The sequence below is a fragment of the Drosophila novamexicana genome, unplaced genomic scaffold (genome assembly GCF_003285875.2).
Source record: "Drosophila novamexicana strain 15010-1031.04,08,12 unplaced genomic scaffold, DnovRS2.1 tig00000121-arrow-pilon, whole genome shotgun sequence".
NCBI lineage: Eukaryota > Metazoa > Arthropoda > Insecta > Diptera > Drosophilidae > Drosophila > Drosophila novamexicana.
The window spans coordinates 1825071-1842162 of record NW_020824773.1 but is presented as its reverse complement, the minus strand read 5'-3'; the positions used below and the strand labels follow the sequence as shown (position 1 = coordinate 1842162).

Sequence of the window (17092 nt, the reverse complement as noted above, 5' to 3'; positions counted from 1 at the left end):
CAATTGATGCGCCAGTTTTAAGCATTATAAGTGTTCATTTTATGTATGTTTGTGATAGATTTTTACCATAAGCGAGCTTCAAAGCTAAAACAGATTAATGTGTGTCAAAGGTGTGTGTATTATCAAAACAAATATATTATAATCTAGTAGGTAAAAATAGGTATGTTGTAATGTGTGGCAAAGGCAAATCAAACACTTTTACACTTTCCATTCGGTTTGATTGTTAATCTAATCGTAGTTTAGTAGGCAACTTCGTATATTATTGCCCGAATTGCAGTAATCTATGGTATTAGACAAATAAGTTGTGTAAGAACATTGAGAATTTTTATTAATAGAGATGGTAGACTTCCTTCTTCCAAATGGCCAGACATTTAGCTAACTTATTACTTAATTGTGAATCTGAAGAAGCTATAAACTCCTACGATTCTTTTAATCGATCTGTTTTCTGTCAGTTGTTCTAAATTCAACAATATATATATTACGCATATTGCAGTTCATATAAATGTTGATGGTTCTAAAACGTTGTGCTTATACATATAAAGTACTTGTTCTTTCACTTCAAAGCAACAATCAAATCAATCAGAAAACAAAATTGCACAATGTCAAATGAAAAACAAAATCAAATCCTAACTTTGTGATTGTCATGAATTTATGTGAGTTTATGGTATGTATTTGAAAATTAAAGTGACTCATCATTTGTAGCTAAAAAGCAATAGTTAAATGCAAACAAATAACTTTAAAGCTTAAGACAATTTTAGTTTAGACGAGAAAATATTTCAAATACAAATACATGCAATACCATATACTGTGCGAAATACTGTATAACAACAAAAATATGTCATAACATAAGTTGTGAAATGGATTTAAATGCAATAAAGATTAAATAAATATAATAATAATACATTTTCTGCATGGTGTTTCTATCGTGCCTGTCCGCAGACAAATCACAATTTTATTATTTATTAAAGAAAACATATTTTATTCTAATTTATTTTCAACGCGCTCTCGTCTAGTTTTTTTTCTAGTCAGATCTGTTAGTGATGCGGATTTCAACATCATCAGCGGTCAAAATGGACATACAAATTATCAAGGCGAAAAAGTTTTTCCCAATGCACCGCATTTGCTCTACCATTTGAAAGCAATTACATCGAAACGAGCCAGCGCGAATTCGAATTGTACACATTCAAAAAAGAAAAATTAAACGTAAAAGTAAAGCTAAATAAATTAAAAATTATTTAAATTTGATTTTTATTGGCCCCCCCAAAACGGGAATAAAATGATAACGTGAACCAAACCAAAATGCAAATTAATTTCGCACATTGCGCTTAGATTTTCATTTCCCATACAAAATGGCAACCCAAAAATAAAAACGATGTCAAAAGAGCGAGAAAAGTTTAAAAACTAATTTTCACAAAACAATTTTCAGCAGCCAGAAGGCAGACACAATGACGCTCATATCTACCGCATGCCACGCCCCCTGCGCCTACAACAGGGAGCATAGAAGTCCCAGTAGCCATGGAAAAGTTCGCAACGACGGCGGTTTCTTTGGGCAATTTGAATCTCAAACTGAATTCAGATTCAGATGTGAATTCGAGTTTGAATTTCCATTTTTGAGTCCCAGTGCGTGCTCCATGCCAAAAAATTACACGGCCCGCTGCGTTTTGTAACAATAATCGCCGGTGTTTGGCACGCCCACCGCCGAAAGAAGCCACCGACCTCACCCACTTCTCCACGCACCCCACGAGAAGGGCCCGAGCCCGACATTCTGAGCGCAGAAATTCTCACGCCCAGCGATTTTCACAAAAAACTTTTCGCATGAAAGTCAACTTTACTCTGGCCGACTGTGTTTTTCTTTTGCCTCCATTTGAGTCTTCTTTTTATTTTGTGTTTTTTTGTTTTTGTATAATTTTCCGCCAGCTGGGAATTGGATTTCACAGCACACGGTCACTGACTGGACGCCCCTGCTCAATTGGAATTGTACATGCCACAAGGGCTTTGCCTAATTTGATTAAGCAGCCTAAAACACTAATTGAGGCTTATCCAATTCTGGGGACAAACATGTGAATGGGCAAGATAATCCAAAGGTAAACGCTCTCCTTTTCTTTTCTCTTACTTTTCTGAAACATTGAACATTTAAAGTAATTTTAAAGGATAAATCAACATTTCTTGGCCAAATAGTTTTGGTAAGATCCTGATATACATATATATTATTTTTAAAGGTTTTCAGATAATATAAATATATAAATATATATATTTAAAAGTATATATATGTATATACATTTTTCTTGATACCCTGGTAAATGGATACATCTCCGACTCCATAAAGTAAATATATTCAGCATTAACAGTCGATTTCAGTACATATGTTGGCACCGGCCGGATCGGACCATTTTGCTTATACGGATATCTTAGCCAAATTCGGCATTTATAAGGCTCTCTACACGTATGCAGAACCCTATCAACATCGAACCAATATATAATCTAGCTGATTTTATAAAGATAGTTACTTTTAGCAAACTCAGTATTTTCGAGCTGCACTTTTTTCATATATCAGCAAAAGGAAATTTTAACAAGGGTATTAAATTAAAAACTACTTAAGTTTTGCAAAAACAAAATTAGCAGCTACAACAATTTACTGGATATTTACTATTACTGGATATTAGTAATAAAATATTTTCTATAGTTTTGTTCCTATCAAAGACCTATTTATATGTTAGGGCAACTTAATACCTTCAAACAGTAATCCATGACACAAAAGAGTAGTATAACTTAAACAGTAAAAATACAAAAAAATACACAAAAATACACTACACACTAACACAATAGAATTATTGTAATTACTTTTGGGAATTATTGCAATTTGCGGTGTTCCCACAACTTACATTCCACAATACACTATCCTTCACGGCTTCGCAATGAAATTGAACAGGGCATGCGCTGCAGAGCCCGGCCACAAGGAGTACAAAAGATATCACATTGGTTTTCGGCCCGTGGTAATATCGGCCGATCGCTACAACGGTATTGTAGACAGATCAAACCAGAAGGAAAAGCAGGAGATGCTGGAGGCCATTGAGGAGGAGCAACGGTACAAGCAATACCTCAAAGATGGTAACGATGCCTTGATGAAGCGTTTCAAAAACTTGGCTAATACGCAGGGCGAGGACGATGACCAGCGTCAGGCTTCCAGAGACAAGGCCCTGGCTGACTTGACGAAGGATCAAAAGGCAAAGAAGCTGCTGGAACAGATGCGCAAGGAGCGCATCATGCGTGCCAATCGAATTTTGAACCTCTTGAAGCCAGGTCCACGTGCTCTCCACCAGGGCTTACTCAACAGCGAAATGATTTACCAACGCGACTACAATCAAGCGCTCAAGTGTGAATTTGCCGAGGATGCTCGACGCCAGCAGCAACTGGACGAGAAGCAGTGTCCAGAGATTTTGATACCATTTGGCGATGTGACTGAGGAGCAGGAGAAGGCACAGCAGCTCGTCAAGATGAACGACATGCGCGCTTATTACTTGAAGGACCTCGAAGCAAGACGTCTGCGCAAACAGGCTCAGAAGCAGCACGAGGTATTAGACTGCATTGTACAGCGCGAGAAGTACAGGTGCATGCAGGAGCAGGAGGAGAAAGCCGCCAAGGCGACGGCAGAAAGGAAGCGCGAGTTTTGCCGAAGTGCCTATCGTGAGGCTCTCAAGGAAAAGGCCGAGAAAGCCAAGTGTAAGTTAAAATTAGTCGATTTTATAAGCCTTTTGATCCAACTACAATCCAATCCATAGTCGAGAGCATGTGTGATAATATCGAGGAACGAATTATCTGCGTCGATAAGACAACACATCGAAATATAGATGCACGCTTCAACAAGCAAACGAAGGATATGCGCCAGACCCGCATCCGTCAGCTGGAGGCAAACGCTGTTAAGCTCTGCCAGAACCAGCAGGCCACAAAAACACAGCTGCAACATTTGCAGGACATAGCTGTGGAACGCTATGATACCGAAATACTCATTGATGAGCAACGGCGGAAATGTGAGCTCAAGAAGCTGTCGGAGCAACGCAGGCAGTACGAGTTGGAGAGTCAAAAACGGCAGCAAGAGAAAGATGAAAGGCTTGCAGAGATTCGTCGCTACCAGATCGCTTCACGATTCAAGAACGATGACGCAAACATAAATTTTGCGACTGCCGCTAAGAAGCAACAGGATAACGTAACCGCCGAACTGCGCGATATTCTGCACGGCCAGCGCAAAGAATTCCTGGAACAGCGTCAAGAGGAGCTAATGCGCATTACTGCTTGCGATGAAGATCCCCATCTGAAGGACGATGTTAACTTCTTCGAGGGAGCAGTCCAGTTAATGGAGGATTCGAAATCCATCGGTCGGCCCTTGTATCCGATTGCCAAAGCTGTCGCGAAATACCGCCGGGAGAACCAAGTTGACATGGTGCCCGAGGGTCAAATGGTGCGTAGAAGTAAGTTACGCGACGCTTGCTGGCCAGGCTACTACTCCAAGGCGGAGCTGGCCTACAGAAAGTACGAGCATCGCGAGGGGTGTCGACGCGAACAGGAGAAGGAGCGCCATAAAATTTTTAACAATTGCATTAAGATCACCAAAATGGCATCCGAAGAGAGCCCGTATAAGCGCTGCACCATCGAGTGCCCCATGAACTGCTTCCAGCACCGCGGCTTGCCCACCATGGAGAGCGTCCAGTCCATGGAGATGCCTGGATTTACCTGCCACGAGGAGGAACTGCCACCTGCCAAGTGTCCGAGCATAAGGGAGATTCCGACGCCGTGCAGAAATTGTCCACCAAGTGATGGCGCTTGCCTTTGTCCAAGTATTATGCAGGTAATGAAGCCAGGCGAGGAATATCCTCCCAGTGAGCCAAAGGTGCCCAGCGAGCACAAGGCGCCCAGCGAGAAAATGCCGCCCAGCGAGTCAAAGACGCCCAGCGAGAAAATGCCGCCCAGCGAGTCAAAGGAGCCCAGCGAGAAAATGCCGCCCAGCGAGCTAAAGGCAGCTGAGTCCACTCTAGCCAAAACTGAATCAACATTAACAAAATTCAATTCCAAAAGAGTTGCGTCTGGCAAAGAGTCCGCAACAGCCCAATACAGTATTAATTCAGTATCTACAAAGCGCAGCGCTCAAGAGCCGATTCCGACACGTTATTCTACTGCAAAGCCTTTAGCTCAAGCCAAATCAGAAAATTTGCCTTTCGTCAGCACAATAGATCTGACACGCACCGTCGAGTCGTGTCCGGAAACCACTTGCATTTGTCCGAGTGTTATGCAGGTTATGAAGCCAGGCGAGGAATATCCTCCCAGCGAGCCAAAGGCGCCCAGCGAGCTAAAGGCGCCCAGGGAGACAATGCCGCCCAGCGAGCCAAAGGCGCCCAGCGAGAAAATGCCGCCCAGCGAGTCAAAGGCGCCCAGCGAGAAAATGCCGCCCAGCGAGCCAAGGGCAGCTGAGTCCACTCTAGTCAAAACTGAATCAACACTCACAAAATTCAATTCCAAAAGAGTTGCGGCTGGCAAAGAATCCGCAACAGCCCAATACAGTATTAATTCAGGATCTACAAGACGCAGCGCTCGAAAGCCGGTTCTGTCACGTTATTCTACTGCAAAGCCTTTAGCTCAAGCCAAAGCTGAAAATTTCCCTATCGTCAGCACAATAGATCTGACACGCACCGTCAAGTCGTGTCCCGAAACCAATTGGTCGAAAAACCGAAAACAATTCGATTGAATAGCTCAGCTGTGGCCATTTCTAAATTTATGTTCATCTAGTGCATCTTGTATTCCTGCTTGTCCCAATGGAAGAGTGCAAAGTAAAAAAGAATCTACCTAAACGCCAGGACATTCTTTTTCTGTATACTCTTCGCACAGACAGGACGGCACAGGAAATGACGTTAATGGTTTTTTAAAAGCACTTTAACTTGGCGCAAACTTTTCCACATCTTTTTTTCCATCACTTTGCTATTTGCTCGCCGCCTGAAAGAACTTGAGGTTGGGTCCAGTCCAAAGCGTTGGGCATAACCCTTGTATTGGTTCCAACGCGCTTTATTTAACACAAGAAAAGAGTCTGCGGAGAGTTTACAGCTGAGAGTGAATTGGCCAGGAGAAGTGGGTGGAAACCTCCGGCCGGCCAATGGCCCTTTTGCAGTATAGTTGTAGAAAAATGAGTCATAAATTCCAATTATTGTGTGGGCAAAGTTATTAGGTTACTTTGTCGTCAATTTGCGACTGACTTGGATGACATTTTTGTTTTCATTTAGCTTATTAGAGGGAGACATGTCAAACGTTCCGTTCCACTGCACATAACTTAATTTAACCCGCAACGGGTTGATGAACCCCCAACAGCAACGGGGCACGGGTCACCTTAGACTTGATAGCTACCCGGGCGAATCTCATCAAGATAATTACGCTGCGCTTTTCTTTTCTGTTCAACATCTTTGGGCCTGCGCCTCCCGACGGGTTAATCAGCTCCCCCATTAAACTTTGTATTCTGCGGCGCGACGGCGCTTAGTGAAGCCCACAGCTTCAATTAACGCAACGGTTGGCATCTTCTTAGCAAAGTTATGAAAAGTTTGCCAGCCGCCAAACTTAACTCATTTGCAGCGGTGGCCACAGATCGTTTATTGGTCAGCCAATCTGACCGTTTGACCTTCTATTCCAAGCACGACACTTCACCATAAATTGCCCAAAAGATGACCCCAGCCAAAGCCTCTCAACGAAGGGCTTCCAAGGAGGTCAAGCCATTTAAAGCATGATCCAGGCACACACCAGTTGAGTTTTATATTAAAGATTACTTCGTCAAGCGATTTCCTCCTATTCTTAAATATAAGAATAATATTTACCAATAAGTCAAAAGAAGAAAGAATTAAGGAACTTAACTCATTAAATACTCAGCGCTGAAATCACAACAATTTTTTATTACAAAATCTGAAAAAGAAATTCTTAAATATTTATACACTTTTATTGCAAAAAGTCCAGGGACTACGCTTGAAGTTTATATCCTACATCAGGCTCAGATAGCGTTAGCTCTGCTATAATAGTTTGTAGTTCCATTTTTCACTCACAGACGGACAGTGCAGCTAACAATGGCCCTTGGGCCAAGGGGGTGGCATGTGGTGACTACTCCCGTGTTTGGCTCAAAATTCAATTCGCTATTTTTTTTTCCATGTAAGGCATTGCAGTGCCAAAAACATTTCAATTTTTTGTGAACCTTTCAAATTCCATTTGAATTGACAAATAACAAGTTTGTATGCTACACAGATTTCCAGAAGGTAGTTGACTAGCAGATACTCTGCACATAAATTGAAAATACTTAATATTTGTATTTTACATTTAGCGCAAATATTTTTAGTTAAGCAAATTTGTTCAAGACAAATATTTACAAAATTAATGAATTGCTTGAGCACACTTAACTTTTACTGCAACTTTCTTAACTTCATTTATAGTTTCCAGGAAAAACTTTCTGAATATTATCTTAATATGATTAAATTTTATTATATTAAATATATAACCGAAAATATATAGTCTTCGTATTTTGATAAACTTTTTGTTTCATAAATATGCAATATGCTCATCCAAACATAATAAAATTAAAGAGTATCAAATCTCATTGAATTCCACTGTTTACTCAACTGGATTTGTAAAAATACATTTGCAAAGTTGGGCAAAGCATACATTTTTTTAGGCAGAAAACAAAAGATTTCATGGAAAAGAATAGTTAAACAGAATTCTATGTTCATATTTTGTTAAGGCTTTTTCCCTAATGAGCTCGCTTGCCATTTTTTAAATTTAATAAAAAAAATTGTTTATGTAAAACACAAGCAATAACTTTTAAAGGAAGATGAATAATTATGGCGATTATGAACATAAATGCAATTCAAGTCAATTTCGCTCTATAATAAAAACACAGTAGCAAATAAATAAAAAAGATAGAGAAACAATTGACCAAGTCGTAAACATTTTAATTTATTTGATTGCCCTGGAAGCTGGGCATTTTTATTATAATATAGCTCAAGAAAAGCTCAAATATTTTGAAAAGAAGGCCTCTTATTAATGAGAATACAAGCATGCTGAATGACACCGAGACGGCAATTATCACAAGCAACAACAACACATAAAGCCAAACCAAATACAAAGGGAAATTCAACAAGTGGCCTCGAACAAAAGGCATAAAATGAGTAAATGCAAACGGAAAAACTGTTGCAAGGACAAAAGCGCAAGGAAAAGCAAGCAGCAGACAATGGCAAAGCAAGAACCCATAGCGTATACGTAGTAAAAGCCAAGCACAGCTCAATTGTAATATTAAACAAAATGCTAGCGCTCTTGCCTTTGCACACACACACATTTTCTCTTATTTTGCCCCCTGTTGTCGCTCTTCTTTTCGCTTCTCACACTTTGGTTGTGCGCTCGCATTATGCGCTCTGCCAGTTTAAAACTCAATAAACGTTGCAGTATGAAAAATTACTTAATGAAATTAAGTGTGATAAGTGTGAGTGCTGGGCGAGAGCAGCAGGAAAAATCAGGAAACTCTGGAAAACGGAGAAACACAAGCCGCTCAGGGTATGTCGAGAGTAGCACCTAGGCAAGAGGCAACAACGCGCAACAAGGCTCACACGGCACTCGACACAGTTGAGTGGCAAGTGAGAAGACGACGGGAGACTGTAAATAATAATAAAGGCATGACTTATTGGTTTGGCAAGGGGACCACAGGACGGCAGGACTTGAGTCCTGTACGACCAGCCACTGTTGAAAGTAATTCCTATTAACGGCTTAGCCTGCTGCAAGTGGATTTTGATTGGACAATCTGCAGCACACAACAGCAGAGCTCTGTAAAGGGCTATACAATTTCTTATTATATGGGTGTAAGTTGACACAGAAAAGAGAAAACGTAGAAATAAATGAGAACTTTATGAAATATTTTTTCTCATCAGCAGTGATTATATTTTTCATTCATTCTTAAGTCCAAAACGATTTAGTTGGGATCTAACAGAAGTGTTATTAATACTTACATTTACAAATTAATCTACATGATTTTGAGGCATGCCTAAAGTGTGTTTTAGCTAAGAGAATTTATTATTATACTTCAGTGAAAACGTCCTAATGAACACTTCCTTTGAGCTTTTCCTGCTATTAGGTTCTACCTGACGGTCGCTGTCCGCCCAAGAGAGTTGTCACTGTAATATTTTTTATTCGGCCATTCTTTACGCCAGCTTTTAATTTTGCCTAATGACATAATTTTCCATTAAGCTTAATTGCGTTTCATTTTCTCATCCTCATGTTAAAATGCTGTGAAAATGTGGCAGACGAGAGTTAATAAGTGTGTCGTCACACTTTTAAAATATACTAATACTAACTTGAAATAAAATTTACAATGGTCAATTGATGTCTGCTAAAAATTCTTTTGGATTTCTTCTGATCGAGTTAAAGATTACTTAACCTAAAATGATTGGCACATGCATTACCATTTTTTTACTCCTATGTGAATTGGTTCCAGTCCTTCCAAATTAAGTGACCTGTACTGTCTTATATTTCCCATCTGATAAATAATTTTCTAGTTGCAATCATTTTAAAAATATTGATAGCAACACGTTCCGATTAATCGAAGAATGCTGTGAGGCATAAAGCATAAAGATTTAAAGAGCTGCCACACTGCATTAAATAAGTGCACATGGAAAAATATATAGAGTTGCCAAACTGCATTAAATTGATTTATTACGGTGCAGAAATTAGAGAAAAGTTTTTCATCAAGCTTTGCAGAAAAAGTTTTTATATCAGGACGTTCTCTTTGTTATAAGTATCTCTATTTCGATCTCCACAACTAGTTTTCAGTCGAAAAACTTGAAGAAAGCATATATAAAAATTGTTGACTAGATTGTTGTAGCGAAAAGTTTTTTTTATTCAGAACTCGACAATGGCAGCCATAAGTCTGTTGAATCCCAAGGCGGAAGTCGCTCGCGCCGCTCAAGCGTTGGCCATTAACATTACGGCGGCGACGGGTCTGCAGCGACTGATGGCCAGCAACCTGGGACCAAAGGGCACCACCAAGATGCTCATCTCGCCGGCCGGCGATATCAAGATTACCAAGGATGGCAACGTGCTGCTGCACGAGATGCACTTCTGTCATCCAACCGCTTCGATGATTGCCAGGGCCAGCACCGCGCAGGATGCAGCCACCGGGGATGGCACCACCTCGACTGTGCTGCTGATTGGTGAGCTGCTAAAGCAAGCGGATCTGCTCATTGCGGAGGGACTGCATCCTCGCCAGCTAACCAATGGCATTATGCAGGCCAAGGATCAGGCCATACAGCTGCTACAGACGCTCTCCATACCCGTTGAGATTGAACGCGACATACTAGTGGCACTAGCCCAGACCAGTTTAAGAACCAAAGTTGACGCGAATTTGGCGGATTTGCTGGCCAAAATCTGTGTGGATGCTGTGCTGAGCATACGCAGCGACAGGCAACAGCTTCTGGATCTGAATATGATCGAACTCATGGATATGAAACAATACACAACGCTGGAAACTCAACTGGTGGAAGGTCTTGTGCTGGACCATGGTGGGCGGCATGTTAACATGCCCACATACCTCGAACAGGCGTACATACTCACCTGCAATGTGTCGCTGGAGCTGGAGAAGACCTCCGTCGATTCGAGTTTCTGCTACAAGTCTGCCGAGGAGCGTGAGAAATGCGTCGCCGAGGAGCATCGTTTTATCGATCAGCGTGTGGCCAAGATTATCGAGCTGAAGCGAAAACTTTGCAGCAACAATATGCGTGGCTTTGTGGTCATAAATCAGAAGGGCATCGATATACCCTCGCTGGAGGCATTTGCCGGCGCTGGTATTCTGGCACTGCGTCGTGCCAAGCGCCGTAACATGGAGCGACTGACCCGTGCTTGCGGCGGCGAGGCGTTGCACTCGCTGGAGGATCTCAGCGAGGAGCATCTGGGCTATGCAGGCTTAGTGTATGAGCAGCAGCTGAGCGAAACGAAATATACGTTTGTGCGGCAATGCCGCAATCCCACCTCTGTGACCATACTGATTCGATCTCCCTCGGGTCACCAGACTGACACCATTAAAGATGCCATTCGCGATGGACTCCATGCCATACAGAATACCATTGAGGATGGATGTCTGGTGCCCGGCGGAGGTGCCTTCGAGCTGCATGCCTACAAGGAACTGGCCAAGTTCAAGCCCTGGATTAAGGGTAAAGCCCAGCTGGGGGTTCAGCTGTTCGCCGACTCGCTGCTCGTAATTCCCAAAACTTTGGCCATCAATAGCGGCTTTGATGTGCAGGACACCATCGTGAAGCTGACGACGGCTGCCAAGGAGAGTGAGCAGCTGGTCGGGCTAGATTTGGACACAGGAGAGCCAATGAATCCAACAGAAAAACGCGTCTTCGATAACTACTGCGTTAAAAAACTAATGCTGAACTCGTGCTCTGTCATCGCATGCAATCTACTGCTGACTGATGAGATAATGCAGGCGGGCATGACTAGTTTCAAGGGCTAACGGAGATATCAAACAAGGAATTTATAATATACAAGAAATACTAATAAACATAAATTGTTTTGGATTAATAGAACCGACCTCATTTTTTTTTTTTTTAAATTGTAATGTTACTCCTTTGCATATCTTACAAATTTAAATGTCAATCGACAGTCCTAATCCAAACGAGCTTAAAAGCTACAGCATTTAAAAATCAGACTTAATGTACCCGAGATATCACATTTTTCCAAAATTTTACATGACAAGCTTAGTCGAATAAAGTCCAATCTTGAAGCGAAGTGCATTTTTGGGCTCGTGAAATTTATTAAGATTAGATAATCAAAAGTTATCGGTATAGAACCCATCCAAAATTATGAAATATTGATTTTTGAGTGTATCTGGTTTAAACGAGTGTAAATATATAAAGCTCTGTATTGCATTGACTTATACTTGGCCCCTACCAATAGAATACACAAAAAAGAACTCGGAGCAAAATGAACCAAGTAGAAATACCTCAACTTAGAAGAATTTCCAATAGCCTATCAATACTAACAAAGTTACCAACTGCAAAAATCAGAGCTCAGCTCGTTTTCTCAAGCCAATAAATACACGTATGCCTGCGGTACGGTATGCCATCATAGATGTTGAGGGAAACTCGAGGCGTTACCCAAGGCACACATTTGATTGAAACAGTTGCCCCAACTAGACAAGCACGAACACCTTGAATATGCCACTTGGGTAAAATCTGTGTTTTGCGAATGGCTGAAAAATATTGAAGACAACAAACAAGCTGCCAATGGAAGGAAGGCAACATGGCACAACATACGCACGAGTGTATTTGTGTGTGTGTGTGTGTGTGTGTGTGTGTGCTTGTGCCGGCATGCAATTTTGGCGCAAATTCAATTTCCATTTTCACTTAAAAGTTCTTAACTCGCTTTTTTTTATGCCATCCGCTGCCCGCACACAAAGGCTGGCCAAGTTTGGCTAGGTCGACTGGTCCGTTCAGGATTGAGTGTGGAGTTTTCGATGCCGAAGTACATAAAGATGCCCTTGAGGCAAATTAAGTGATTTGCTCACTTTACACATTTTTCGTGCTGATTACTTTTGCTGGCCCCGAAAGGGCAGAGGTTAAAATTAAATTGCCAAAAGAAAAAGTTCATCAAGTCTTGATTAGGCCGAAAGGTTAACAAATGTGCCGCTGGCTAACGTGAATTTAACAAAGAAGAAAATATATCATATATATCTACTAATCAGGACTTCGCACGCTGCTTTTGCTTGGCCTCCTCCTCGGCATTCTCCTGCTTAATGACCTGCACCAGATGAGCCACCACCGCTGGGCTGACCATCTCCAATGGCTGCTGGTACTTGAGCACGGCCAGCTCATAGAAGCTGGCATTCAGGGATGTGGCCGTGAACAGGGCGCGCACCACATGCTTTATGGCAGTGGCATCGTCGGGCGAGCTGGCCATGTCAGATGCATTCTTCTCCAAGTACTCACGCATTGTTTTGCCCAGACGACCTGTCGTATTGGCCGACCACTCGTAGTAGATGCCCGAGGGCTCGGTCTGGTATAGATGCGGCTGCCCATCCGCATCGAAGCCACCTATTAGACAGGAGACGCCAAATGGACGTCGTCCATTGCTCTGCGTATAGTTCTGTTTCAATTTCGCCAAATATCTATCAGAAGCATCATTTTCAGGATCTGTTCAGATCATTTAAGTCACTCACCGTGTAATATACTCCACTGTTGCGGGTCGCTCAAAGTTCAGTCGATGGCTCTGAGCCTCGCTCCGGGCGCGATTCACCAATATGCGAGCATCGGCCGTGAGACCCGCAAATGTTATTATCAGATGATCATCCAGTTTTCTAATTTTACGCGCTGTACGCTCTATTTGCAGGGTATCCGCGGCCTTTTTTTCAACGCCCAGCACAATGCAGTCCTTCGTGCGCAGGCCCACCTGTGCCGTATAGTGAAAAAGGCCTTAAATTCATGGTAAACACCAAAAATAAAACTTGCCACTTGCCACTGTGGAACCTTTGCGCACCGCCTCTTGAGCGTATTCCACTTGCAGCAAATGTCCATCGGGCGAATATATTGTCACAGCCCCATCGTAACCGCCAGGCATTGTATAAAATATATGTTGAAGTGTATACTAAATGGAAATTTTATATTTTCTGAAAATGTTTAAGTCTTTTATCTCGAGTAAAGCAAATGTTAAAATTTTAATCAACATCGGCGCCGACAACTATGTTATTTTAGGGCTGTGAAGAAGTAAGAAAAGGTGATTTACAAAAACCTGTTGCATAGTGTTTGCATAGAAAGCAAGCCTCCAAGCCGATTGTTCTCCTCCTCAAAAGCTCTTTCCCTTTCATTACTAATATCAGTGAGCAGTAAATCCTCGCATATCCATTTTGTGGGTGGAGGGAAAAATATCCTCTTACTTTTTTTATGTAAATATGTCGATGCAAACATGGCGTGGCCATAATTGGTTGTCTTGGAGGAAGCATCACATATCCATTTTTACGCATTGCATCGGCTAAGTTGCAGATGCACCCTAGTCGCCGCCGAATTGATTCTGTTCAGAATCTGTCTTTTGTGTTTTTAAAAGCTATTAGAAATATATACATATCCCTAAACTGTTCCACTTAAAACTATCAGCAACAATCCAAAAATGAACATGCATCAAAAATTCATTAGCTGTCAAAAATAATTAACATTTAAGACCCATTTCAAAGCCCAAAATAGCTGCTAACCTAGTTTTGTCATCGTATCACGTGGCAACAAATGCTCCACAAAAGAAATCATCACAAAAGAGCAAATCTGTAATCGCCATCGAAATAGCTTAATTTTGCTAATGTGTGTGTCCGGCCCCTCCACGAGGGCGTTGCCCGGCCATCTATAGAAATGTTTAGTATGCCGCAAGCGTGTTGTCTGCCATAAATTTATATTTAACATTTTATGACAACCGTGCGCCGGAGTCCTTGTGACCAGGATTCGAATTTTTGGCGGCATACTTAGTTGAATTGAACACGTGCCAATGTCGCGTTGTCTGGCCCTCCTGAAATCCCAATCCAGATCCCAAACACGTTACCAAATGCGACAGCCAAACAAATGAATGCTAGTGGTATGGGAGATAAATAGAATTATACAGAACTATAATTATTTTATACTATTTCTATTTTGCTAACGTGCACCTGTGGCTATTTGACAGCATACGTTAAATTCGGTCGGAAATTCGAATTCTTATTGAAAACAACATTTGCCTGCGAGGTAAGTGCTAAGCGAATTAAGTATGTGACAAGGAAATCACATAACTAAATGTTAAATATAATAAAATAATTGTCAACAATTTTCAATGGCTGTAATTGAATGAACTATAAAACTGCAATTAATAATTGAATTATTAATTATTTTTATTAGATAGCGGCATGTATTAAAGTCATGTCACGGACAACTACAGACCGCTATAGAGCACATATATATATAAATATATTTGTTAAAGAGCCTGAGATATCTTCATATATGCAATTCACAGTTCATGTCAAGGCAATAGAACCGTCTACAATGTGGGGCTTACAAAATTATATTGTTTATATACAAATTAAGCAGTTGCAAATGCAACGATATGTAGATGCCTTCTGACAAACATTTCGTCTGAATAGAGTGCATAAGCTAGGTGTACTGAGAACAGATAACTAACTAACAGCGTCATGGAAACATTTCTTGAACGGGCAAGGTAAGGCTTCCCTTCCGAGCTGCTATTGGTATTCGAGAAACTTTTCATTAGAAACTACCAAGGCCAAGAGGTCTTGAAGTTCACTTAATATTCGCCTGGCATATTTATAAGTGCTTTTAAAGTGTTCATATGCTCAATATACCACTAGTATAAACAAATTTAGAAGCTTGAAAGCTTTTGCTTATTTTTAAGTAATTACATTTTATAACTGCAAAATACACACATTTAACTCAAGTAAAATGTTAATCACTTAATGGAGCCCACTAAGCAATTTAAATAAACATTTCTCAGTCATAGCTTAATAAGCAGCACTCCCATCCTAAAATAAAGAACGCCCTGGGCCAGAGAAACCAACTGAAATTAAGTATACGCAGCGTGCCCATGCCAATGGCATCTGATTAGGTACCATGAGCTCTAAATACAAGTAGTAGTACACATCGAACGCTGTCGAAAATATTTTCTCAAAAACACGAATTCGCCGCAGGGCAGCCACTCGAGTTCAGTAGGTGTATAGGGTCCATGGGGTGCCGTGGGGGATTGAGAAGCAGACAAGACATCCACATAAAACAAGCAACAGCATGAACAAACAGCAGTGAAATGCGAAAGTCTTGGGGAACTCAGCGCGATTTGTTTGCTCGAAGCTTAATTTGTAGCGGCAAATGGTGTTGATTGTTGTTTTTCTTACATCCTCATGCCACCCCTACGTTCACTCCAACCCAGCCCCGCCTCCTCTACGCATCCAGCCACCTTAGCTTAGCGTCCTGTGCGAACGCAGCTAAGGACCAATAAAAGTTAAAGGCGCTACAGTGGATAAGCACGACTTCAAGTATTGTTTCGAGCACTTTGGATGCCATCTCCCAGCTGCAATGCTGTGTCTGGAAATTAATGATCAGCAATGCAAAGCTCTAAATGGCAAGTGGTAGTTAAGCATTTGCCATTTATTTTACCACATATCCCCCGTAGCGAAAGTCGCGTGTTTTATATCACATGTCGAACATTATTTGATTATTAATTAAAAGCGTTCACTAATTTGTTTATTAGCAACAAGAACTTTTTGGAAAAATGAGGGGAATAAAACCAGCTGTTCTCAGCTTAAATTCTAATAAATTTTACACTCTGTTTTTATACGAATTTTGTGCATGTATTGCAGGGCTGTGCTCGCTTAAATTTTAACATACAGTTTTTCAACGATTTTCCACTTTTGAAGGTTTTTAATTTTTCACCCGTTTTCCACCTGTAAAAATTAATATGTGTATATTCACACAAAATCTATTTAATTAAACAAACATATTTATAAACTACTTCAATTTAAGTATTTAATTTTTCATCCATTTTCCGCCTGTGACGGTGGTTACAAATGTTTACATTCACTGTCTAAATTTTATATAAATTATATAATTATAAGAAACTTGAATGTTAATTATATAATGTCAAGTCTACATTTAAATAAAATCTTCTATATTATATACATGTTATATATTTATTAACTGCTTGAATGTTAACAGTTAATTTTCCATCCGTTTTCCGTCTTTACAGGTAAATATGCATATTTTGTCTTTTGCTGCCAAATATCAAGTCTTTTTTTAGATTCTAACTACAAATGTAACTTGTTACATGTATTTGACACAAACAAAAAAGTAGCTGACGCGGTCAAAATGCAAATGAACTTTAAAATGCAACGTCTATCGATCAGAGTTACCAACTCCGTAACCCACACATATACATAGTCATAGACTGGGCGGAACGGGACTCAAGCAGCTGTTGGTAGAACGGCAATTGCCCGGGCAACAGACACGCCTGGCAATCTTTAAATGTGCACGGTATACGTGTATGCGTGTTTGTTTGTGAGGGGTCTCGCTTAAGT

At 40.9% G+C, this 17092-nt stretch overlaps 2 protein-coding genes and 1 pseudogene across 5 annotated transcripts; 2 read left to right on the top strand and 1 right to left on the bottom strand.

The window, feature by feature from the left end:
- Positions 1–2759: 2759 nt before the first annotated feature.
- Positions 2760–5840, top strand: LOC115757967 (neurofilament heavy polypeptide-like). 2 transcript variants are annotated; one of them, XM_030698449.1, is made up of 3 exons: positions 3003–3085; positions 3156–3720; positions 3780–5840. In XM_030698449.1, exons 2-3 carry the CDS (start codon positions 3246–3248, stop codon positions 5735–5737), a joined length of 2433 nt encoding a protein of 810 aa, XP_030554309.1. In that variant the 5' UTR covers positions 3003–3085; positions 3156–3245; the 3' UTR covers positions 5738–5840. The 2 variants fall into 2 exon arrangements, with proteins under 2 accessions (XP_030554308.1, XP_030554309.1); XM_030698448.1 differs by having other exon boundaries at positions 2760–3720.
- A 3839-nt stretch (positions 5841–9679) lies between these two features.
- Positions 9680–11796, top strand: LOC115757919 (annotated as a pseudogene).
- Positions 11797–12639: 843 nt separating this feature from the next.
- Positions 12640–13707, bottom strand: LOC115757920 (proteasome subunit alpha type-7-1B). Of its 3 annotated transcripts, none has more exons than XM_030698383.1 (3): positions 13509–13667; positions 13220–13449; positions 12640–13168 (listed from the first exon to the last, which is right to left on the bottom strand). In XM_030698383.1, exons 1-3 carry the CDS (start codon positions 13572–13574, stop codon positions 12742–12744), a joined length of 723 nt encoding a protein of 240 aa, XP_030554243.1. In that variant the 5' UTR covers positions 13575–13667; the 3' UTR covers positions 12640–12741. The 3 variants fall into 3 exon arrangements, with proteins under 3 accessions (XP_030554243.1, XP_030554242.1, XP_030554244.1); XM_030698382.1 differs by having other exon boundaries at positions 12642–13168; positions 13516–13703; XM_030698384.1 differs by having other exon boundaries at positions 13068–13146; positions 13516–13707.
- Positions 13708–17092: the final 3385 nt, after the last annotated feature.

Excerpts from the sequence above, each read along its gene's own strand:
- LOC115757920 (XM_030698382.1), bottom strand. The coding sequence starts at position 13,617 with ATGCCTGGCGGTTACGATGGGGCTGTGACAATATATTCGCCCGATGGA. Across the intron at positions 13,450-13,515 it reads TGCGCAAAGGTTCCACAGTG|GTGGGCCTGCGCACGAAGGA; the intron begins GCAAGTGGCAAG and ends TATACGGCACAG. Across the intron at positions 13,169-13,219 it reads ACAGTGGAGTATATTACACG|ATATTTGGCGAAATTGAAAC; the intron begins GTGAGTGACTTA and ends TGCTTCTGATAG.
- LOC115757967 (XM_030698448.1), top strand. The coding sequence starts at position 2,916 with ATGAAATTGAACAGGGCATGCGCTGCAGAGCCCGGCCACAAGGAGTAC. Across the intron at positions 3,721-3,779 it reads AAAGGCCGAGAAAGCCAAGT|TCGAGAGCATGTGTGATAAT; the intron begins GTAAGTTAAAAT and ends TCCAATCCATAG.